Source organism: Esox lucius, chromosome 10 (assembly GCF_011004845.1).
Source record: "Esox lucius isolate fEsoLuc1 chromosome 10, fEsoLuc1.pri, whole genome shotgun sequence".
In the NCBI taxonomy this organism is placed as follows: domain Eukaryota; kingdom Metazoa; phylum Chordata; class Actinopteri; order Esociformes; family Esocidae; genus Esox; species Esox lucius.
This window is the reverse complement of record NC_047578.1, coordinates 30,703,112-30,727,488: the sequence shown is the minus strand read 5'-3', so window position 1 is coordinate 30,727,488 and position 24,377 is coordinate 30,703,112. Positions and strand designations below refer to the sequence as shown.

The 24,377-nt window shown below is 42.0% G+C and overlaps 1 protein-coding gene across 3 annotated transcripts in view; it reads right to left on the bottom strand.

Moving 5' to 3' along the window:
* Positions 1 to 18,150, bottom strand: part of ints8 (integrator complex subunit 8) — a 34,727-nt gene extending 16,577 nt beyond the window's left edge. The window contains exons 1-13 of one of the 3 annotated variants that reach the window (XR_002196306.2): positions 17,961 to 18,149; positions 17,743 to 17,878; positions 12,242 to 12,416; positions 11,963 to 12,103; positions 11,785 to 11,856; positions 11,620 to 11,671; positions 11,347 to 11,529; positions 4,494 to 4,601; positions 4,037 to 4,189; positions 1,542 to 1,642; positions 739 to 880; positions 584 to 654; positions 268 to 443 (exon numbers count right to left, since the gene is read on the bottom strand). Coding sequence is in view for 2 of the 3 variants with exons in the window: in XM_020044356.2 (XP_019899915.1) it covers positions 268 to 443; positions 584 to 654; positions 739 to 880; positions 1,542 to 1,642; positions 4,037 to 4,189; positions 4,494 to 4,601; positions 11,347 to 11,529; positions 11,620 to 11,671; positions 11,785 to 11,856; positions 11,963 to 12,103; positions 12,242 to 12,416; positions 17,743 to 17,878; positions 17,961 to 18,017 (1,567 nt within the window). In the remaining variant the exon portion in view is untranslated. Of the gene's footprint in view, positions 1 to 267; positions 444 to 583; positions 655 to 738; positions 881 to 1,541; positions 1,643 to 4,036; positions 4,190 to 4,493; positions 4,602 to 11,346; positions 11,530 to 11,619; positions 11,672 to 11,784; positions 11,857 to 11,962; positions 12,104 to 12,241; positions 12,417 to 17,742; positions 17,879 to 17,960 lie in introns of all 3 variants that reach the window. The other 2 variants (XM_020044356.2, XM_020044355.2) reach the window with 2 other exon arrangements.
* Between the last annotated feature and the right edge of the window lie 6,227 nt (positions 18,151 to 24,377).

The following is a 24,377-nucleotide window of genomic DNA, read 5'->3' as shown; positions in this document are numbered from 1 at the left end:
TTGTATAGCACATATCATACACAGGGCAATTCAAAGTGCTTTACATTATAAATAATATAAATGTATCATAAAAGACAAAGCATACAGAGAAAAACACCACGTTTAAGATGGCTAAAAGATTATTAAAAGGCAGAAGAAAACAATGCTCCCAAGTTTTACAAGACCTCTAGCAAAATTCTCTTCACAGCGTTTCAGCCTGTACTAAATCAATTCTTAACATTTCTGGCACCTGTGATTAGCCAGAGGGTGGTAAAATCTGCACCGTACCTGGGATGTCATAAAAGGAGGGTAGAGGCTTGACGCTGAGGTTGATATTGGCAGACCTCTTCCTGACCTGATCCACCAGCAACTTTCTCTGCTCCTCTGTCAAAAGCTCAGTGAACAGCTTGTGGGTGGTTACCATGAACACTAGGTGGGGCTCTGCCAATCTCTCACAAAGGGTTCTGCATTAAGGTGGGAACAATGATGTGTAAATATTTGATTGTATTAAAGTCTGATTGCAACCCAAGCTACACCTACACATGAGATTGGGAGTTATTACAATCTAGCAGAATGGTTGTAATCAAACTAAACTAAATCTTACTTCAGAAAAATAGAAATGTTTCTCTTGGTGGTCTCAGATGAACAATCCTTGTCTAATGACCTTGTGCATACCTGTAAAGATTTTAGAATGATGAGTGTAAAACAATGGTGCGCACAATATTTAGTGTTATAACTGGGTTGAGTTTATTGCAGCACCTCTAGCATGAATTCCACCAAATATTTGTTTGGCTTATGGAGCAGCTGAAGAAAGCGTACACTGGGGATCTCTCCTTGCAGAGTGTCTCGAACAGCGTTGCACACACACAGCTTGTGAGACACTTCTTCCAGTTCTCCCTCTCTGTGTATATGGAGCATTAATGTAACACCGCAAGCATTTACTCCCCCTAAAGCTAATCACATTGCTAGCAGTCAAGACTGATGTTCCATACATACATACACATACACACACACACTACTGTTCAAAAGGTCACATACAAAGGTCCTTGTGTTTGAATGAAAGGCACTTTCTTGTCCATAAAAAAAAAACATTAAATTCATCAGAAATACAGTGTAGACTTTGTTAATGTTGTAAATGCTTCTTCAAATATTCAACTGAAAATCTGCAGTTTCCAGCTCCAATAGTCATTTACAAAATTAACATGTCTAATCTATGTTATGTATGTTATTTTAATGGGCAATTTTTTACATTTTCATTCAAAAACAAGGAAATCTTTAAATAGACCCCAAACATTTGAATAGTGTATATTTCCTTAATTTTGCTAAGAATGTTTATGCATTATTTGACTGGAAAGTGGTGAAAGATAATTGTTGAAAGACCAGTGGGCCTAATTAAAACCCATACTGCAGCAGTATATAGTATGTGCAACAGAGGCAGCAATTTAGACTGGTACACAAACTCAGGCCACAGCCTTAAAACCTCATTACCTAACAGTAAAGTGGTGCATGTACAAAGATTACATTTTTCTAGACAGAATAATTTAACCACCAAATGTACTCACCCTTGCTGGACTTTGTGCAATAATTCCCTCAGGACAGACTGTCTGAAGTGGTTGGGCAAACTGAGTGACACATTGTCTTTTATGAAAGCTTCTACAAGAGCCTAAGGATAAGAAGACAGGGATAAAAAATAGCTGATACTGTAAAAATCCTGTCTCAATCTTATTTTCATTATGCACTGCTCAAAAACACTAAAGGAACACTTAAATCACAAATCGGGTCTCGATGAAGGAAATAAATGTAAGTTCAAAATCATTATTGTATTCCTCATTATATAATTCATTGAGAACAAAATTACATAAAAAACAGTCAATGGAAAACAAAATCAACAACCTACTGAGGGCAGGATTTGAACTCACACCGAAAATCTAAGTAAACAACTGAAAACACAGACTGTTCCAACCTGAGTGAATTTCTTCACTGCAACTCATTGTGACTTAGTGTGTACACGACAATGTATAGGCATGCTCTTGATGAGACGGCTTATGTGTCCTGGGGGATCTCCTCCCAGACCTGGATCAGGGCATCAGTGAGCTCCGGGACAGTTTGTGGCACTACTTGGTGGCATCGAATGCACCGATATAAAATGTCCCAGAGGATCTCAATTGGATTCAGGTCTGGGGAATGTGAGGGCCAGTCAATGAAATCAACGCTTTTGTCATCCCTCTGGATGCAACATCAGTACAAGAACTGATGATGCTGTCACCCCTATCCTAAAGAAACCTGGATAAGACAACACCATCCTTAACAATTTACACCCCAACTCCAACCTCCCCTTCTTTCCGGCCAATACATAGCACAGAAATTGCACTTCTCAAAGATGTCAACGACCTCATTTTCTCTGCTGATGCCAGTTCCCTCAACTTCCTGATTCTCCTCGACATGAGTGCTGCCTTTGACAATGTTAACTACCAGATTCTGTTCACCAGACTCGAGAGGGTTGGCGCTGAGGTAACTGCACTCTCCTGGCTGAACTCCTATCTCACTAACCAAACCCATTACATTTCAGTAAAAGGCCTAAACTCAGACTCAGCCACAGTTACTCAAGATGTCCCCCAGGGCTCAGTACATGATCCCCTACTCTTCATCATCTACATTGTTCCCCTTGCTCAAATCCTAATATCTTAATATGTTCACCCAGCACAGCCAGAAGAGGACTGGTCACCCCTCTGAGCCTGGGTCCTCTCTAGGTTTCTTCCTAGATTTTGGCATTCTTAGGGAGTTTTTCCTTGCCACTGAAATTCAACACTACTGTTGTTTGCTCCTTGGGGTTTAAGGCCAGGTGTTTTGTAAAAGCACTTTGTGACAACTGCTGATGTAAAAAGGACTTTATAAATATATTTGATTGATTGTTTTAATAAACAATATCACCCCTGCCTACCTCTCCAACCTTCTTCCCCCATATCAACAAACATACTCACTGCGGCCCGCTACTCAGGGCTACTTCATAAACCCCAAGTCAAAGCTCAAAGGCTTTGGTGACAGGGCATTCTCAAGGGTTGCTCCTAGGCTCTGGAACACTCTCCCCAAAACCATCGGTGACTCTGAGACTATCAATATCTTCCAGCAACAACTCAAGACTCATCTGTTGAAAATCGCCTATCCTAGCCATGCCCAAACCCATTCCCTCAATTATTTTTCTCTTTTCTCATGATAGTTTTTGTCTGTTTCTGTTCCATGTTTCATTTTGTAAAACATCCTTGGGTCCTTGAAAAGCTATTTGTATAATATATATAAATTGAATACATTATTATTACTATTATTATTAATAACTGCATCAGGAGCTTCACGGAATGGGTTTCCATGGCCTCACATCAACATGCACAATGCGTCATCAACATGAACAAATGTCGGCTGGAGTGGTGTTGAGCACACTGCCACTGGACTCTGGAGCAGAGGAAACGTTCTCTGGAGTGATTAATCACTCTTCAGTGCCTGGCAGTCCGATTGACGAATCTGGGTGTGGCGGATGCCAGAAGAATGCGACCTTCCAGAATACATAGCGCCTACTGAAAAGTTTGGTGAGGGAGAGATAATGATCTGGAGCTGTGTTTCAGGGTTTGGGCTAGGCCCTTAAGTTCCAGTGAAGGGTCATCTTAATGCTACAGGATACAAAGACATTTTAGACAATTGGGTGCTTCCAACGTTGTGCCAATAATTTATAGATGTCCCTCTTCTGTTCCAGCATGAATGTGCTGCTGTGCACAAAGTTGGGATGTCCAACAAGCGTATATAGGGGGGATGGTCAGGCGTCCACATACTTTTGGCAATATAGTGTATTAGATTTGTTAATGCACTCCTACTGGTGCATTAACACTTTTTTGATTATTACATGATTCCATGTGTTATTTCATTGTTTTAATGTCTTAACTATTATCCTACAATGTGGAATATAGTCAAAATAAATACAGTTAATTGAGTAGGAATGTCCAAACTATCAACGGGTACTGTAGGAGCTAACTTGTTTTCGTTGCTCTAAGTTCTTGAGGTGACTGACCGGGTAGTTGTGAGTTTTTATGAGGCAGTTGATCTGTCCGTAAGGGTTGAACAGGGTGTCACTGGGGTCGGAGGCTCCAGTCAGGGCTTTGCAGGCATTCCAGTATCCAGCCAGACGTTTCTCGTCTAGGTGAACGCGAAGTGTTGAGTCCAGCTACAATAGAAGAACAAGGAATTGTGACCAAAGGAATTGTGAGAGGAATTGTGACCAAAAGACCAAAAGTCAAAAAAAGTTAAATGCTGATAGATGACTAAAATAGTTTGGCATGTGTGTAACCTCGTATTAATAACCTAGTAAAACCACAAAACATCAATAGATCATAATAACTGAGATGTAACTGAAAATATATACCAAAGGGGAGATGCTTTTATTAGATTTGGATTATACCAAAAATTGTGATAGACTTTCAAAAAAATAAGTATTTCTTGACTAAGAAATTGACAGTTCATTACTCTACCTTCAACAGCAACTCCCTGGTGTGTTTAAAATGCTCTCTGGCCTTCTTGTATGCTAGTTGGTCTGAACAACCTTGTTGAAAGAAAATACCTCCCAAATCATAATGCACCTGTTGGAGAAAAGATGTTTACAAAATACTTCAGCACTTGAGAGTTTTTACACACATTTACAGAAACAGCATGGTATGGGTGCAATCTGGGTTAATTGCCTTGCTCAAATTAATTTTCACCTTGCAGGCTCTGGGATTTGATTTAGCAAATGTTTAGTTACTGGTCTTGTGATTTAACACTAGAACCGCTAGGACAAGAGCCGAACACCATTTGGCGTCATTAGCATGTCCCTATTAGCATGGACATTCTCCTCAACGGTTGATGAATTTGAAAAATACAAGAATGTGTTTGTATTGAATATCTCATCATACAATAAAATGTAAAAAATAATACACAGAAAAAGACAAGGTCTGAAATTAATAGGCTGGGAACAGAGTGTCTTTGCACATCTCTCCCAGGTGTTGTAGTGGAGCTATCGAGTTGATTTCAAAGACGTAAATCAGAAAAACGAGAGGAGTTATTAGAAAGAGGAGCAATCGTTGGAATAATTATTTAGCCTAATACATTTGTAGAATATTAATCTTCAGTGAAATAAGCAGAGAAAATTCAAAGAGAGACAATAGTATGTGTGCGGGTTTCTCTTTCCCTCATAAAATGTCGATTTACATTTGATGAATTAGCCAACACAATAAGCTGAATCTCCAATTGAAAAACAGTAATCCATGTGATAAGTAGCCAATATCATTTGTATTATGTTTCAATAATAGCCTAATTTAGTTTTCATTCATCTGGGAGTATCACAAATTCATCCATTGACGTCATGCATTCATTGAGGGGTGATTAGTGCCTGGGTACCATTTGGGTACCAACGCTAAGAGTGGATTAAGTCGGAAAACAGGGTAAAAAAGGCAGATAAATAGTCTCTAGTTTTCTGTTCGTCAGATTAGAATTCCTACAATGGAACAAAATGTAATACATGCCTATTTAGGAAAAGTCATGGAAGGAGGAGGGTGTAGCTTTCAAAATGGCAGTTTTATTTTAATTACAAACTTAAACGCCAATTGGCATAGGCATTTGGCGGTTCTAGTATTAACCTCTAGGCTATCTGCTGCTGTTTTCTCTGGTGACACTACACTCAATATAAGATGCTTCAATTTAGAGTAATATCCCGATTTCATTAAATTAACTAGGTCCTAACATATGTATTCAAATGACCATTGAAAACAGGTTTGTTGGTCACAGATAGCATGGAAAAGCATAAGGGCAAGCATGCAACCAACACCCAGGGGCGTAGAATTGGGGGGGACGGGGGGTAAAGATTTATAAAACCATGACAAAGGTTTTATAAATCTTATTGTATCATTGTGATGGCAATTCCATCCCTTAATCTTTTTGAGCAGTGTAGTTACTCTTTAATTCACCTCATCTGCTGAAATGCGCCATTCACAAATCTAATGCAAACTTATTGCCAGGGAAAAGCAGAAAACAGTGGAATGTTACCTTTTATTTATTTACAGTACCTCAGATTGACAAAAACCATTCATCTGCGAGATAAAGGAGAAGCTAGATGAATTGCTTTATTTTCTGAAACTTAAACATTTGAAACAATTTTCTTAGTTTCTTTGTGTTTACATCATAAGATACAGTATGAACAACCTAGGGAACTTGACTTTACATTATTCATAAAATGTATGTTTTATGAATAGGCTCACAGATTAAAGTAGCTAATTACAACAACATACGATATGACATTTACATACATGTTAAGAATGGCCAAAGGGTTCACAGTTCCCAGTAAGCGCCACATCATGACTTAGTCTTCATGACTGCATGTGTAAATTAAAGATATCTTCCTTTAAAGTATCACAAAAACTACCCAAAACAGGCAAAATGTATGCAGAACTCGTTATGGAATACCAGTGCACAATTACTCCACTCCCAGCCACTACACCCTGTGATATTTTTAAAGTTATTGTGGCCACTTCGGTTTCTCTGACAAGTCTCCTTAGGTGAGCACAGAGTTCTGAGGGAAGGCCTTTCCTTGGTAGCGTCTGGTGGTGTGATGAACTCTCCCCTTCCTGACTACTGATGACTGTGCAAACTGGAATATCCAAACACTTACATACAATTTTATGTCATTTTCCTAATTCATCAATTATTACTTTCTCCAAACTCTGTACAATGTTCTTTTATTAAATGTATGATGTCTAATGATATGGGGGGGGTGGAATCTCAGCATTAACAATTACAATGTGAATGTACGTTTCATTTGAAGTGGATGTGCCTAGATAATGAGAACAACAGAAACCTCTCTGATTAGATTGTTTCTCTGTAGGATGCGCTCTGATAACCGCAGGAATGTTTACATTGACCAATTGGCATGGGGGTTACTGTCTTGGAAACCTGATCTTTGCTAGGTAGACACACCCTTCAATGTATACACTCACCTAAAGGATTATTAGGAACACCATACTAATACTGTGTTTGACCCCCTTTTGCCTTCAGAACTGCTTTAATTCTACGTGGCATTGATTCAACAAGGTGCTGAAAGCATTCTTTAGAAATGTTGGCCCATATTGATAGGATAGCATCTTGCAGTTGATGGAGATTTGTGGGATGCACATCCAGGGCACGAAGCTCCCGTTCCACCACATCCCAAAGATGCTCTATTGGGTTGAGATCTGGTGACTGTGGGGGCCATTTCAGTACAGTGAACTCATTGTCATGTTCAAGAAACCAATTTGAAATGATTCGAGCTTTGTGACATGGTGGAAGTAGCCATCAGAGGATGGGTACATGGTGGTCATAAAGGGATGGACATGGTCAGAAACTATGCTCAGGTAGGCCGTGGCATTTAAACGATGCCCAATTGGCACTAAGGGGCCTAAAGTGTGCCAAGAAAACACCCCCCACACCATTACACCACCAGCCTGCACAGTGGCAACAAGGCATGATGGATCCATGTTCTCATTCTGTTTACGCCAAATTCTGACTCTACCATCTGAATGTCTCAACAGAAATCGAGACTCATCAGACCAGGCAACATTCTTCCAGTCTTCAACTGTCCAATTTTGGTGAGCTTGTGCAAATTGTAGCCTCTTTTTCTAATTTGTAGTGGAGATGAGTGGTACCCGGTGGGGTCTTCTACTGTTGTAGCCCATCCGCCTCAAGGTTGTGCGTGTTGTGGCTTCACAAATGCTTTGCTGCATACCTCGGTTGTAACAAGTGGTTATTTCAGTCAAAGTTGCTCTTCTATCTTCTATCTTGAATCAGTCGGCCCATTCTCCTCTGACCTCTAGCATCAACAAGGCATTTTCGCCCACAGGACTGCCCGCATACTGGATGTTTTTCCCTTTTCACACCATTCTCTGTAAACCCTAGAAATGGTTGTGCGTGAAAATCCCAGTAACAAAGCAGATTGTGAAATACTCAGACCGGCCCGTCTGGCACCAACAACCATGCCACGCTCAAAATTGCTTAAATCACCTTTCTTTCCCATTCTGACATTCAGTTTGGAGTTCAGGAGATTGTCCTGACCAGGATCATACCCCTAAATGCATTGAAGCAACTGCCATGTGATTGGTTGATTAGATAACTGCATTAATGAGAAATTTAACAGGTGTTCCTAATAATCCTTTAGGTGAGTGTAAATCAGCTTGTAACTAACATTACAGTGAGAAGATAATGGAACGTTCACCGAATGACATCTGTGCTGCAATTTTCCAATAAACTTGAGCGAACTTCTCCCTCGATTTGATACAGGTTCTACATTATTTGACCGTTTGGCCTTTATAATAGTTCACCATAGTAGCCTGTTAGTAAGGTTTAAATTTGAGTGTTCAGTCTGGTCTGATCTATGGTAATTTCACCAACACAAGCATATTCAGTTTTGGGATAAACAAACATTAAGTGAAAGCTAAATATATTTTCCTCTCAAAAGCTTTAATGTTGAAATGTAGGATTTTGAAACCAACTGAAGTGAGGGTAGAGAACTAAAGTCATCCCCCATTGTTGATGATAGAACAAAGAAAAATAGATCAAAGTTGTGATTTAGGGTTTGGTTGATAGCCACTATTTGGAATATAAATTAATCAAATTCTGTGAATTCCCTAAATTTAGGAGGTTAATCAAGACAATGTTTGTGTTTGCCATGAGGTAGTTTGGCCGTTGCCTGTACAAATGTTACATTTGTATGCTGTAGCTACGCTAATACAATTGCACGGGTGGTTGCAACAGGTAAACCACTGCACATGGGCTGGGCTTTCACTCCTACAATTTAGTTGCGCAGCTTATCCCTAGGGGGCCAAACAATTTAGTGTGCCAAGAAACTACAGAGTATTATAAATGCATGATAGCCAATTTCACAGACCTGTGTGATGGTACTGTGGTACAGTCAAATTTGAGAGCTGTTTAGCTATGTTAGACAAATTTGTTAATAGATTATATGGTTTATAATGCCTACGCACAAGTGACTGTGTTGCACATTGATGTCTTTGATGGTGTTAGTGAATGTTCGTGTTTTATAACTTGTTCACTTTGTTTCGATGAATATACAGGATGCAATTACTTATCGAATGGATTATAGATCCATCCCTACTACCAATTCTCTAGTTTTCATGTCCGTCCTGAAAAGATGGCCAGTGCTGGTTCAGGATGGCACCACCTGTGGCCGTATTTGTCACTGTTCTGCATTCACTCATGATGTCACTTTCCATTGACTTAATGAAGTGAAGGCAGGGGGGGGATGTATGATAACAGATTATGATTGGAAAGAGTTGAGCTTAGGGCTCAAGGCAAATCAAACTGGTATTTATAAGGAGTTAAGTAAAAAAAAAAAGTAGTTTTTCCTATTTGCATAGTTATAACGGAGCATTGGCATCTGTTATGTTTTACATTTTCCATTTATAGGATGTTTTTAATTGGTTTATTTGGAAGTTCTTTTGTTTGATGTAATGTCTAACATTTTAATGGTTGAATAAAATACATCTAACCATTTTTGATTTGGCTAAGCAAAGTCAATTCTGACAATTTTATTCCACTGCTAGTTGCTATTGGGCAATAATATAGCACAAGGAACCTAACATCAACCAAGCCAGTTCTGGATGGAAAAGGAACTTTGACATAGATTTTTATGGAAACTTGTCTGAGTAGGGTGTACGCTTCACTCTGATGATGGAACTTCTGAGATCCACAAGTTTTCAGGAATTATCTATTGTTTTCATTGTTGGGAGTTGACGGAACAATACCCATTGGATGAAAGTCTGATGGACTGTTGAACCACACTAATCATTGTTTTAAAGTTATATTTTCAACAGATCAGGACATCACAACCCCTTTTCTGATGATACATCACTTTACTGACTGGACACAGACAACTGAGTGTGTAAGTACCAGCAACATGTTCAAGAAGGATTTCTATAACTACACTGGTTAAATCTGTTTCAAATCTTACTGACCACTCACATGGCAGTACTATGCCAGGGTCAGATCACTTGGCTTCACACTCCATTTCTAAATGAATCATCGACAGCGAGATGGACTCTGCATACTACAGGTCAGAGTACCATAGGCCAGTTGACTGGAAAGGTCACATGGTCCCAACACAGTGGAAGACACTATTGTGGTGTTAATCTTGAATTAGTGAAGTATTGGAAACTCAATGTTCCATTATACACCTACACTGAATTGTTAGGGCAACCAGGGAATTTGCTGGGTCCACATCACACTGACTGCAATAACTGATTTTGGAACTTTCATCACTGATGCAAGACAAAGAAAACTGAAGTCAAGAACTAAAGGGCACTTGATTGGTAGTTAACTTCTTTACTTGGAAGCTAACTCCTAAATGAACTGATATTGTGATTTCATTTGTATGAAGGTTTGTTTCTCGCAAGACAGGTGGGAAACTTTGTACGATGACAATACCAATATTGAACTTTGGCATATTTTGTGATGATGCTTAATGATCTACATCATGATGGCTATCATGATATGTTTGGACAGTGAATTGTTCCCTATAATAGGTGGCTCCTGTCAAAGGTAGATTTTTTCCCTATTGTAAAAGTAGAATCTGTCACAGGTACAACAGGATATGCATAAGTCTTTTGTATGATATTGTAGCATGGATCATGATACGGACAAGGGGGGTTTTGATTGTTCAATGGACTTTGGGGGGGGTCATGAGGTCATGTTGAGACAGATTATCTGCTGAACACTGATAATAACCTGTTAAAGTCAAAATGTTTCTTGACCTTTATGATCTGAGGTGGGGACGGGATTGATGTCTGTCATACACTGAGTCATGTGTCAGAGTGTGGTGTGTCAATTGTCTTGTTTACATTCATTTTCATTAGAGCAACGATAAGACCTGATTGGTTAGATACTCCTTTTGTTGCTTCGTCTTAGTCATTTGTAACATAAGTGTATGGGCTTTTTCTTTTTATTAGGAATTGAATTGTACTTGTAATGTTTTATCAAACATGTAGTTTTTCTTTAAATATTTGATGGTGGGAGTGTGGAATCTGAGCATTAACAATTACAATGTGAATGTAAGTTTCATTTGAAGTAGATGTGCCTAGATAACGAGAACAACAGAAACCTCTCTGTTTAGATTAGCTGTATCTGTAGGTTGCGCTCTGATAACCAAAGGAATGTTTAAATTGACTATTTGGCATGGGGTTTACAGTCTTAGAAACCAGATTTTTTGCTAGGTAGACATTATTTGACCACTATACGTAGCCGCTGACTTCTAACAGGGGGGTTGTAAATGTACATTTTTGTAGTTGTCTATGTGACTGCACCCACCTGACAGTGCAGCTCATCAGCACTGATCTTAAGGCCTGCTGTGGAAGATTCGGTTTCCCCATTAGCAGTACTGGGATCGGCAGCCAGCAGGTCCAGAGTCCTCATGGTGTGGATGTAGAAATCCTTCTTCAGGCCTAGAGCTCCCTCTAACACCATTATAGAGTCTGTGGCCTGCTCTTTCAGCTGTGATTAGAGACAGTGACACAGCCATTCAATAAATATCCCTCAATCAACTAATGTTTAAAATCATTGTTTGACCCCCGGAAAACTCACCACACTCAGGATATTTTCAGTCAACTCTTTTTCCTGTTGCACAACATTCAACCTGCAGAATATATGGAATGTAACAGAATATTAACTATGTAAAAAAATGTATAATGTGTGACATACCTACAGCAAGACAAATTAAGTGGTGAAAATCGGAAAAAAATAACCTACATGGTCATCTGGTGAGGCCCAGGTTTGGTCTGTTTCTCTGGAAAACTGCTCAACACAATGGTTCGTATGGCCCTTTGAAAAACAAAATATGGATATTATATGGATAAAAAAGTATATTAAATCATACTCAAATATCTTTTATTACAGTTAATTTGTGCTCTCCAGTGTCCATCCTCACCAGCGGTTGTAGATAATGACAGCCATAGTGGTGGTGGGAGGCAAAGTGGAGAGATCTAGGTCCACATGTTTCACACCAGGTGGAACCTTACTCACACACAGGAGTTCATTCAGCAGCATGTTCAACACAGGGATAGTTAAGCTGAGGAGAGCAAATAATGTTTTAATTTAATGAGACTCCTCAAAACACAAACGCTTTCCTAGCTTTCAGGATTGTGGAATAACAGCGGTTTCTCAAATAATTATTTAATGGAAACAGATGTTCCTACACCACTCTCACCCTTTCTCCAATACATCCAGATCCCATTTTAGGTGTGCTGCTGCTTTGAGAGCCAACAGCTTCAGAGTACGGTTCTTGCAGTTGTCTGCAGGAGGCTGGACTTGGTTCTGCTCATTTACAGAGGGTTTGGACGCTTGTTCAAGGAACTGGATGATCAGCTGCACTGGAACTGGATCTGAGAGAAGGGAAAGTTTTCAAATGAAATGAACTTGATTGGACTCAAACAGTTTAAAGGTTTTATTAGTCAAATGCACCGAACAACACAGCATCATCCTGTACAATGAAATTCTTATGACATGGACTTGCCGCCTGCAATGGAGCAGCTGCCGTACCAGGCAGTAAAGCAGCCTGAGAGGATGCTTTCAATGGTGCACCTGAAGAAGCTGGTGAGTTTTTACATGCCAAAAGTCTTGAGTTTCTTCAGGAAGTATAGTTGTTTTTGGGCAGTTTCACTGCAGAGTTCACTTGTCTGGACCAGGTGAGGTCATCCTTGACGAACACACTGAGAAACAAAAATTTGGAGACTCTCCACTTCAGCTCCATCAGTGTGTATGGGAGCATGGCCCCTTCCTGACATCCACAATCATCTCTTTAGTCTTAAAGACGTTGAGAAAGAGGCTGTTGTCCTGGCACCATATAGCCAGGTTCCTTATGTCCTCTCTGTAACCGGTCTCATCACTGTTGGAGATGTTGAGGTGTACGCTTATGTTTAGATAACAAAAGACCATCTGTTTATACGTACACAGGAAGTCATGGCTGAGGTCCGACCGGAAGTTTCTTTGAGATTGTGTGAGACGAGGTTAAGTTAGTAAAACTGGGTATGAAGACAAGAGTCTGTAAAATCACGAACAACATGCTGCAATAAATAACTGAATTACTTGACGACCGGGTACACGATAACTATTTCGACCACTACACAAAACATCCGATTTCTAACAGAGACGAGACCAAAAACAGTAGGGTCGTCCCCAGATTTGGATGATGTTGGAGCTGTGTGTGGCCATGCAGTCATGTGTGAACAGGGTGTACAGGAGGGGACGGAGTATGCAGCCCTGTGGGGCTCCAGTGCTCAGGGTCAATGTAGAGGAGGGGAGGTTGCCTATTCTCACCACCTGGGGTCAGGCCACCAGGAAGTCCAGGATCCAATTGCAGAGGGAGGTGTTAAGTCCCCGGCTCCTGAGCTTAGGAACATGCTTGGCGGGCACAATAGTGTTGAATGGAGAGCTGTAGTCTACAAAGAGCATCCTCATGTATGTGTTGCCTTTTTCCAGGTGGGAGAGGGTGGTGTGTCGTCAGGGCAATGGCATCATCCGTTAATCTATTGAGGCGCCATGCAAATTGAAAATTGTCCAAGGTGTCAGGAAGGGTGGAGCAGATGTGAGTTCTGACCAGCCGCACAAAGGTCAGTGCTATAGGGTGGTAGTCGTTCAGGCAGGTGATGGAATGTTTCTTCGGTACAGGGACGATGGTGGTCTGTTTGAAGCAGGAGGGGACTATAGACAGGGACAGGTTGAATATGGAGTTTTTTTTTTTAACTCTCCTCACATCAGCCGTGGTTAGGGACAGAGTGTAGTCGTCCTGGTCCTCAGCAAGCCTCACTGAAGGAATTGTGTTGGCAGCCACAATGCCGTGCATAGAAGGTGTTGAGCTAGTCAGGGAGCGAGGCGGCGGGATGTGCATCAATGCTATTTCTCCCTTTGTATTCTGAGATGTCGCAGTTATCCCCACATGTGTCTGGGGTCAGAGCTGTGGTAATTTGACTCCAATGTATCCTCTTTTTCCATCCCTGATAGCCTTCCAAGGTCATATCTGAATATCTTCAAGGCCTCCAGGTCGCCAGAGCAATTTATTACTCCATAAGACTTCTAGCGTGCGCATTTTATCCACCTGTGGGGGCATATAGACTGCTGTGATAATAGCTGAACTGAATTCCTGCAGAAGGTAAAAAGGCCATACCTTCACAGACAGTAGCTCTAGGTCAGGGGAACAACGCATAAATAGCACTGCAACATCCGTTCCCCAGCGATAGTTAATCATAATGAAGACCCCTCCACCCCTTACTTTTACTGGACTCAAACTTTCTGTCCTGCTGGTGGATAGAGAAGCCAGCATGAGTGACACAAAAGTCTGACACCGAAGGATCCAGACATGATTCCACGAACGCTAGCACACAACAGCTTGCAATATCATATTGAAAGTTAATCAGTGCATGTAGTTCGTCCACTTTATTGTCCAGGGATTTAACATTTGTGAGTAGAATGGTCAGTAATGGGAGATTGCAGTATCTCGTCCGAGATCTGCATCGGACACCGGCATTTTTGCCCCACTTCTTTCTCTTCTATCGGCGAATTGGTAAACAGATCGGCGGCAGAACAAAAGAATTGCAGCAATCGCTCCAGTGAGCAGTGTAACAGTCAGTGTTCAATGATGAACAAACATCCAAAAGCGCTTGTGGATCATACTTTGAGAGACAGTACAGCATGAACAAAAATAATAATAGTACTTTAAACAATAAAAACAACAGTAAGCAAAGAACCACGTAGTAAATGCGGCGCCATTGTCAGTGCAACCTTACTCTCTCTGGCGCACTGGTTGTCTAGTTTGATTCCAATAGTGTGTAACGCAATCATAATTCAAGGCTCGACAATAATGATGGCAGGATGATCCAGGACCGGTAAAAAGCCTAGTCGGGACTAATAAAACTAGCAAGTCACTGTCCCGATCGGGTCATTGCAAAAAAAACTTCAGATTGCAAAACATTTTTAATCACATTATAAAGTCGACATCCTCCAGTTGTTTAGTTATCTGGCACACGCACAAATAACTACCTTGCAGATCTTTGCCCGCACTGTTGGCCAGTCAAGAGTTGAGCAGTGATGTGACACGTGGCTGTCTGTTATTGTTTTCCAATAAAACATTTAAAAACTTGCAGGAGTAACTTGAAGGCAGCGAAGGCTAACTATGACTTCAAACGAAAGCAATTTTTACCTCAGTGCAAACAATAATTTACCTGTTTCGACTTCAATGGAACTCAGATGCACTGTGTCGTCTGTTGTAAGTTCCCGGCTACAGCAGAGAAGTGTAGGTCTTTTAACAAAGGCACTGACAGCTTTTGCAAACAGTCCCTGACCAGCCATGCCAATAGCAAACGGCACCTGGTCTGAATGACTGCCAAGCGGGTGGCTGACAATCCATCTTCAGGGCCCTAGACCATACTGGTCAGGAATTTAAATGTAGATGTCCATTGGGTGATTGCAAAACGTATTAAAACTGCATACAGTGAGGGAAATAAAATGTTTATCCCCTGCTAATTTTGTACGTTTGCCTACTGACAAAGAAATAATCAGTCTATAATTTTAATGGTAGGTTTATTTGAACAGTGAGAGACAGAATAACAACAACAAAAATCCAGAAAAACACATGTCAAAAATTGTATAAATTGATTTGCATTTTAATTAGTAAAATAAGTATTTAATTCCCTCTCAATCAGAAAAATTTCTGGCTCCCAGGTGTCTTTTATACAGGTAACAAGCTGAGATTAGGAGCACGGAGTGCTCCTTATCTGTATAAAAGACACCTGTCCACAGATGCAATCAATCAGATTCCAAACTCTCCACCATGGCCAAGACCAAAGAGCTGTCCAAGGATGTCAAGGACAAGATTGTAGACCTATACAAGGCTGGAATGGGCTACAAGACCATCGCCAAGCAGCTTGGTGAGAAGGTGATAACAGTTGGTGCGATTATTTTCAAAAGGAAGAAACACAAAAGAACTGTCAATCTCCCTCGGTCTGGGGCTCCATGCAACCATGAGAACAGTGAGGAATCTGCCCAGTACTAAACGGGAGGATCTTGTCAATGATCTCAAGGCAGCTGGGACCATAGTCACCAAGAAAACAATTGGTAACACACTATGCCGGGAAGGACTGATATCCTGCAGCGCCCGCAAGGTCCCCCTGCTCAAGAAAGCACATATACAGGCACGTCTGTATTGTAGTATTGTGGTCAGTTGAGACCAAAATCGAGTTCTTTGGCATCAACTCAACTCGCCGTGTTTGGAGGAATGCTGCCTATGACCCCAAGAACACCATCCACACCGTCAAACATGGATATGGAAACATTATGCTGGGGGGGGGGGGGGGGGGGGGGTTCTGCTAAGGGGACAGCACAACTTCACTGCATCAAGGGGAAAATGGACATAGCCATGTCAAATCTTGGGTGAGAACCTCCTTCCCTCACCCAGGGCATTGAAATGAGTTGTGGATGGGCAATCCAGCATGACAATGACCCAAAACACATGGCAACAAAGGAGTGGCTCAAATAAACCTACCATTAAAATGATAGACTGATCATTTCTTTGTCAGTGGGCAAACGTACAAAATCAGTAGAGGATCAAATGTTTTCCCTCACTGTACCAGAAGACGAACCAGCCATTCACCTTGTTACCCCGAAGATGAACGAGTTAGTGTTTAAAAGTAAAATGTTTTGTTGACTTATCTTTTTTATAAATTTTTATTATTATATTTATTATATAAATATTATTTATTTATATATCCAGAATGCATTTCATAAAGGATTAAACATGTTAAGTTACAAAAGTATTTGGTTCTATTGTAACGCTGATAAATTACAACTTTTGGAAGGAGGGACAGTTTAAATGTTTTGAGGCCAGTAAATTTCAGACCCACTGGCCCCATGTCAAAAATAAATGTACGTTAATGCACCAATAATCAGAGAGGATTCCATGTAATGTTAGATGTTACATCCCCTGGACTTGTCCCTGTGTTTGTATTTGTTTGTCCTTTGTTTCTCTCTCTGATCCTGCTGACACATTAGTACGCTTTGGAATCCTTTAAATACATATACAAACATTCTGACATTCAAACAATTAGACATTCAGACTTTTATACATTTAGTATTTTAGTGGAGAGAGTTCATCCTGTGTTTCATGTGGGTATGTAGTACATGTTGTCTCTGTTACTGCCACTGCATTGTGTTTACTGGCGTTTGACATCCTTGTTCTTTGACCTGTCTAACCCATCTGTGTTTACTTGTTCCTCATATGTCATACGCAAACATTTTTGTTTATCCATGGGGGAAGGGGACTGCATATAAGGAGTACATATAGACAAGACGCCCATGGGCTTACATTCTACCCCAATAATTTGTCTGTGAAAACTAGGTAAGATTCTGGAAGGACCACTCTCAGTATTATGATTATAGAGACTAGACAGTCTACAGTAGCAAAGTTAAGTTAGAAGGAATTTTCACTTATACTTTCTTTGCTTCGGTCCCGCTCAGTCCCTTTTCCCATATTACTGTGTTTTTTAAAATGAACCTTTGTTTAATACTGTACTTTTGGTGTCTGTCCTCCCTGTTGGCACTTGTGGCTCTACTGCATAACATACAAACTGTTGTGTACCAGCACCATAGCGTGTAATGATTCCCCTCCTTAGGGGATACGTAACATATGTGCTATTACAAAACTTTTAGTGTGCAAACCTGGATGGGACTTCTGGAGGTGGATCTCCAGCAGCATCTCATCCAGGAGAAACTCAAACCAGGAGGTTTGAGGGGGAGTGGTCGGCCGACTGCCACTCACAGCCACACGGTCAACTGCCTCTGCACTCATCTCGACCTGTCAGTGAAACAAAAACAACTTCGTTTCATGCATACTGGTTACATGTAGCCTAGCCCATTCATAAACGACATCTACTTTCCTCGCCTATTGAAGCTCGATGTGAAAACACGTCGTTTTGCGGCACATAATTTGACATCGGTTGAGAACCATAACAACAAAAAACCCAATGATGAGGGTATTCCTTTCAAGACCAATAGTTGATTACTGGTCTGAATGCTAACACTGCAGCAAGCTGCTGCTGTTAGCTGGCAAGCTTGGTGAGTCTCCGTAATAAAATTCTAACCAAAAATAAACAACAAGAAAGTAAGCTGGCCAAAGTAAATGCACGGTTTTACCTTTGAAAGCTGTATTCCTAAAACATAAAATTCCCCCCAAATAACTAGAAAGGTTTAATGTATTGAATAGTAAGTTAGCTACTCCATGATGCCGTCTTCCTTTATTCTTCGTTTTCTATTGTTTCGTTGGCGGTTGGAAAGCAGGGTTAATGGTGCATTACCGCCACCCACTGTGTTGGAGTAGTGTGGACCAGAGCTCTAAGTAATGTGCCTGAGCTATATACCATACCGAAAATAAACCCACACACCATTTACTAAACTGACAGGCTGAATCTCCAATCGAATACTTGCATACTATATCGTTTTTTCTGTATAGGTCAATATGTATTTAATATCCATTGAGTTACATAGTGGCCAATGGTATGGGTGGAGTAAAATGTCAGTAACAATTGCAAATTCATAGTGCCTCTTCATTTTTTTGCATATAATAACCCTATACAGTCTCCTACTGTATAGGGCAATATGTATTTCATATCCATTCAGTTACATTGGTATGGGCGGAGTAAAATGCCAGCAACAATTGCAAATACACAGTGCCCTTTGATTTTCCAGCATACTTTGAATCTACAGAGTCTCCTGAACATTTCCTACAATACATTCACTGCAGTGTGTAGAATAGTATTTTCTGTATGAGTTTAATGTACCATGTATCCCATGTACAGTATATTATAGGGTTTTGCCATGGGGGCCGAAGACGGTGTGGAAAATATTGTGTAGATGGATTTAGCACATAGTGCCCAGCAAAAACTCATTTTATTTGGTTAGTAAACACTCTCATGAAAATTTCCTACACTGCATTGACTGCGGTGTATAAAGTATTTTTTATTCTAATATGCAATGTGTATCCCATGTACAGCATATTATAATGTGTTGCAATGGCAGGAGGAGGTGGAAAGTACTGTGTTACTGGATTTGGCGCAGAGAGCTCATATATAACTAATGAGCACCAGAAAACTTATAAGAAATGACATCATAAAGGATTCATCAACTCATTTTTAAAATATGAAATGTTTACAACAGTAGTTTACTCCATTTCCATTTCTCAATGTGCTCCACCTTAGAATAATATTCATCCTTTGTTTTTATTTGTAGATATTCCTTTTATTATCTATATCGTTACAATACATGCTAAGTAAAGTGGCAAAATAAATTAATTTAATATTATTAAATTATTAAAATATCGCGTTTTACCACAGACTTTTATTTTGAAGGCAAAATCCGAAAACAGGAAGTCTTATTGTTGCTACCGAATCTCTAATGTTGCCAGCATGACGCTAATCCGCAGACGGGCACTATCAGGCACTGGGGGCTGATGGGCGGGACTTGGGCTCTGTGGAGCTTTTGATTGGGATTAATGACGATTAGCCATAACATTATGACCACCTGCCTAATATTGTGTGGGTCCCCCTTTTGCCTCCAAAACAGTCCTGACCAGTCAAGGCATGGACTCCACTAGACCTCTGAAGGTGTGCTGTGGTATGTGGCACCAAGATATTAGCTGCAGATCCTTTAAGTCCTGTAAGTTGTGAGGTGGGGCCTCCATGAATCGGACTTGTTTGTCCAGCACATCCCACAGATGCGCGATTGGATTGAGATCTGGGGAATATGTAGGTCAACACCTTGAACTCGTTGTTGTGTTCCTCAAACCATTCGTGAACCATTTTTGCTTTGTGGCAGAGCGCATTATCCTGCTGAAAGAGGCCAATACCATCAGAGAATAATGTTGCCATGAAACGGTGCTCACGGTCTGCAAAAATGCTTAGGAATGTGGTACGTGTCAAAATAACATCCACATGAATGTCAGGACCCAACATATCCCAGCAGAACATTGCCCAAAGCATCACACTGCCTCCGCCAGTTTACATCCACGTGACGTAAAAGGAAATGTGATTCATCAGACCAGGCCACCTTCTTCTATTGCTTCGTGGTCCAGTTCTGATGCTCACATGCACATTGTAGGTGCTATCAGCTGTGGACAGGGGTCAGCAAGGGAACCCTGACTGGTCGGCAGCTACGCAGCCAAATTCACAAAAAACTGCGATGCACTGTGTGTTCTGACACCTTTCTACCCGTAGCATCATTCCCTTTTTCAGCAATTTGATCTACAGTACTTGTCTGTTGGATCGAACCAAAGCAGAGGTTGGAGATGCTCTGACCCAGTTATTTAGCCATCACAATTTGGCCCTTGTCAAAGTCGCTCAGATCATTCCTTAAATGCATTCCTTAGATCTACAAGGATTTATAGTGGAGAAAGAGAACAGACCGTATTCCCCCAGCACAATAATATAGCACAGTAAGACCTTGGGGCTGAGACAGGAGGGTCCAGTGACACTGTGGCCCTATCGGGGGGAAGCCCCGGACAGGGCCAAACAGGCAGGAAATCAATCCACCCATACTGACAAGCATCAACCAAAGGGACACCCACCAACCGCAACCCTGAATGAGGGCCGAGTATTGTGAGCAGAGAACAGCCCAATTGCGCAACAGAGAGACAACAACAATTTGCAATGTTTAACAATCCCTGTTTGAGATTGGCACAGGGGGACTTGGAAACAGTGGAGGGGCAAACCAGGCAAAAGGTGGTGTGGTGTGGGGATTTTAATGCTCAAAGTAATTTGTGGGGTGGGTTGGGAACGGATGGCAATGGGCAAGTTGTGGAAGGGTTCATGGAAGTAGCTAACCTGGTGTGCCTTAACAATGGTAGTGGGACTAGGACTGATGTCAGGACAGGGAAAGAGTCGGTATTGGATCTGACGTTGGCTTCCAGTAGGGTGGCAGGAGGTTGTGTGTGGGAGGTTTTGGGGGCCTATACGATAGGGAGTGATCACTAACATAAGGTGTACAGTAGGCCGGAGGCTGGAAAAGGAGGAGTTGGAGAGTGGAGTGGGGAGGTGGATGTTTGATGGAGCAGATTGGAAACGGTTCCGGGAGGTGAGTGATCAGCTGATGGGTGCTGGTGATGGGGGCGGGGAGGTGGATAGGGGGGAGGAGTGGCTGAGGGCAGCAATAGTTGGGGCGGCTTTGGGGGCTATGGGGGGCTCTGGGAGGAGAGGGAAGAGGAAGGCAGTCCCATGGTGGACAGATGAGTGTGGGAAGGCAGTGAAGGACCGTAATAGGGCGTTTAGGGTGTTAAAAAGGACACACAATTTCCAGAGTATGATTAGGTATAAACAGAGTCAGGCCCTGCTGAGGAGTACTATTCGGCATGCCAAGAGGGCTTGTTGGAGGAGGTTTTGTGATTCTATTGGGCGGGAAATGTCGGTGGAGGAGGTATGGGGTATGATCAAGAGGGTGAGTGGGGTAAGGAGGGAGTGGGATTATCCAGTGCTTGGTGATGGGGATGAGGTTGTGGTGCCTGATGTAAAAAAGGCAGAAATGTTGGCTAAAGTGTTTGTACGGGTCCATAGCTCATCTCATTTATCTGGGGATGAGCAACGGGAAAGGGATGAAACAGTGAGGGACTATCCAGGGGCAATGGACAGGAGGGTGGATATGAATACACTGTTCACTGTGGCTGAGGTGAGGAAGGCTTTGTATAAGGTGGGGAATACGTCACCTGGGAAAGATCAGGTGTGTTATGTAATGTTGGCCCATCTCAGTGATGGGGTGTTGGGCAAGGTTTTGAGCCTGAGTGTGGGTAGAGGGGAAGTTACCGGTGGCATGGAAGGAGTTGGTGGTGGTGCTTATTAGGAAACCTGGGAAGGATCCGACAAGACCTTCAAACTATAGGCCGATAGCACTGACATCACATCTCTGTAAGGTTATGCAATGGATGATTGTGGGGAGATTGGTGTTTTTCATGGAGAGCAGGGGGTTGGTGGCTCCATTTCAGAGCGGATTTAGGAAGGAGTACTATGGACCCTGTTCTGTGTTTAGAGGCAGAGGTCAGGAAGGCACGTGAATGGGGGGCAGTGGTGGCTTGTTATTTTTGACGTGGAGAAAGCATATGTTGTGGAAGGAGGGGCTGCTGATTAAGCTCGGAATCATGGGGGTTGGAGGCAGGATTTACAATTGGATTAGAGACATCCTGTTTGGTAGGTCAATTCAGGTGAGGGTGGGGACGACGATGTCCAGGAAATTTGATGTGGAGAATGGAACCCCTCAGAGGAGTGTGATCAGTCCGGTGCTGTTTTTGATAATGATTAATGATGTGTACTGTCGGGTTCAGCAGGGTGTAGGTAGGTCACTGTATGCTGATGATGGGGCATTGTAAAAGAGGGGTAGAAATGTGACGTATGTTGTCAGGAAGGTTCAGGAAGCGGTAGATGGGGTAGAAAGATAGGCAAGACAGTGGGGTTTTAGGTTTTCAGTAGAAAAGACAAAGGTGATAATTTTCGCAAGGAGGAAGGTGGGTGACGAGGTCAAAGTAAAATTGTATGGGAGGACTGTGGAGAAGGTTTAGGTTTTCAGGTTTCTGGGTGTCGTCTTTGATACCAGAATGACATGGGGAGAGCACATTGAGAGGGTGGTGGTGAGGTGTAAGAAGGTTTTGAATGTGATGCCCTGCCTGTTGGGGAAAAATTGGGGGGCTGGTAGAGCTGTGATGAGAACCATGTATTTGTCATTAATTAGATCAGTGGTGGACTATGGGTTTATAGTTTATGGGTCAGCAGCAGTGAGCACTCTGGAAAGGTTGGATAGAGTGCAGGCACAGGGGCTTTGAGTTTGTAGTGGGGCATTTCAGACATCTCCTGTATCAGCACTGCAGGTGGAGATGGGGGAGATGCCATTACACTTGAGGAGAAGGCAATTGTTGATTAATTACTGGGTTAATTTGCAGGGACATGGGGGTTTGCACCCTACAAAAAAGGTGTTGTTGGGGTGCTGGGAACATGGTGGGAGGGAGATCATGAGCTTTGGGTGGGTAGGGGATGCCCTGGCCAGAGAGGTAAGTTTTGGAGGGAGGAAATGTAGTCCTACAGTGACTACATTTGACATTGAGAGCTCCGTGGGTGCTTTTGCCTCCAGTGGTGGATCTTGGAATACTGGAGATGGTGCGAGAGGATCGGTTGGGCCTCTGCTTTGCCAAGGTGGTTAAGAGGCACCTGGAGGGTGGGTACCCGGAGTGTGTAGTTCAAAAGACCCAGGGACGGGGGCAGCTTTTGTAGTTAGGGGAGTTAGGGGTGTGAGTGTCACTAAAAGGGTTACGGATCACTTGGCGGAGCTTCTGGCGGTGCAGTTTGCATCGAGGTGGGTGGAGGACACGAAGCTGGATAGGGTGGTTATTTGCTCTGATTCATGTGAGGTGTGTAGATATATTGATTGTATAAGTTAGTGAACTGTTGTAAGCTGTTGTAAGCAATGAAGCAAAATATTAATTGTTTGTAATATGAGCTAAAACGGAAGGTGCAAGTAGGAGAACAGGAAACCCTGTTCAAGCGGTTGCCGGGGAGAGAAAGATTTAGTATGTCTGTCTTTTGAGAAACAGGACACAGGTTAGAGACACACACACATAATCGGACAGACAACACAGAAACCACAAGGGGGGCAAGGGGATACTTGTAGTTATCCTTATAAGGAATAGAACTGGAACTGGACCAATAGCACACTTGCTTTGTAACTTAACGCCTCTATCTTTTGGGCGTAGTAGAAGTATAAAATGATGTTTTGACTGTTGATCCTTAGACATTGTGTGGCGACACCTTGTCTCCAAAAGCTTTTGTAATAAACGGAATATACAGTATGATAATTGACCTGACTCCTGGTGTTTTATTCTCCTTTCCAACAAACCAACTCGGGGAAGTGTTGACTTCAACAGGTGTCAATTAGTTTGCAGTCTTTCAAGTCCACTAGGCGGCAGGACATTTTAAACAGGGTGTTTGAAGCACAGGATAGAGTAAGAAGAGATGGGATGCAGGTCTCATTCATGTGGGTTCCGGCTCATGCTGGGGTGGCTGGAAACGAAGTAGCCAATAAATTAGTGAAACAGGCCCTAGTGAGGGGGGTGGTGGACGTGGTGGTGTCCTTGAGCAGGGCAGAGGCTAAGGTGGTGGTGTGGAATGAGGTGAGGAAGGTGTGGAAGGACCAGTGGAATGTGGACACCAAAGGAAGGCACTTGTTCCAGATACAGGGTGACATTGGGGATGGAAGGAGGGCAGTAGGACGGAGGAAAGGATTTTGACTAGATTAAGAACTCCTAAGAGGTCTTACATCATCTGGAC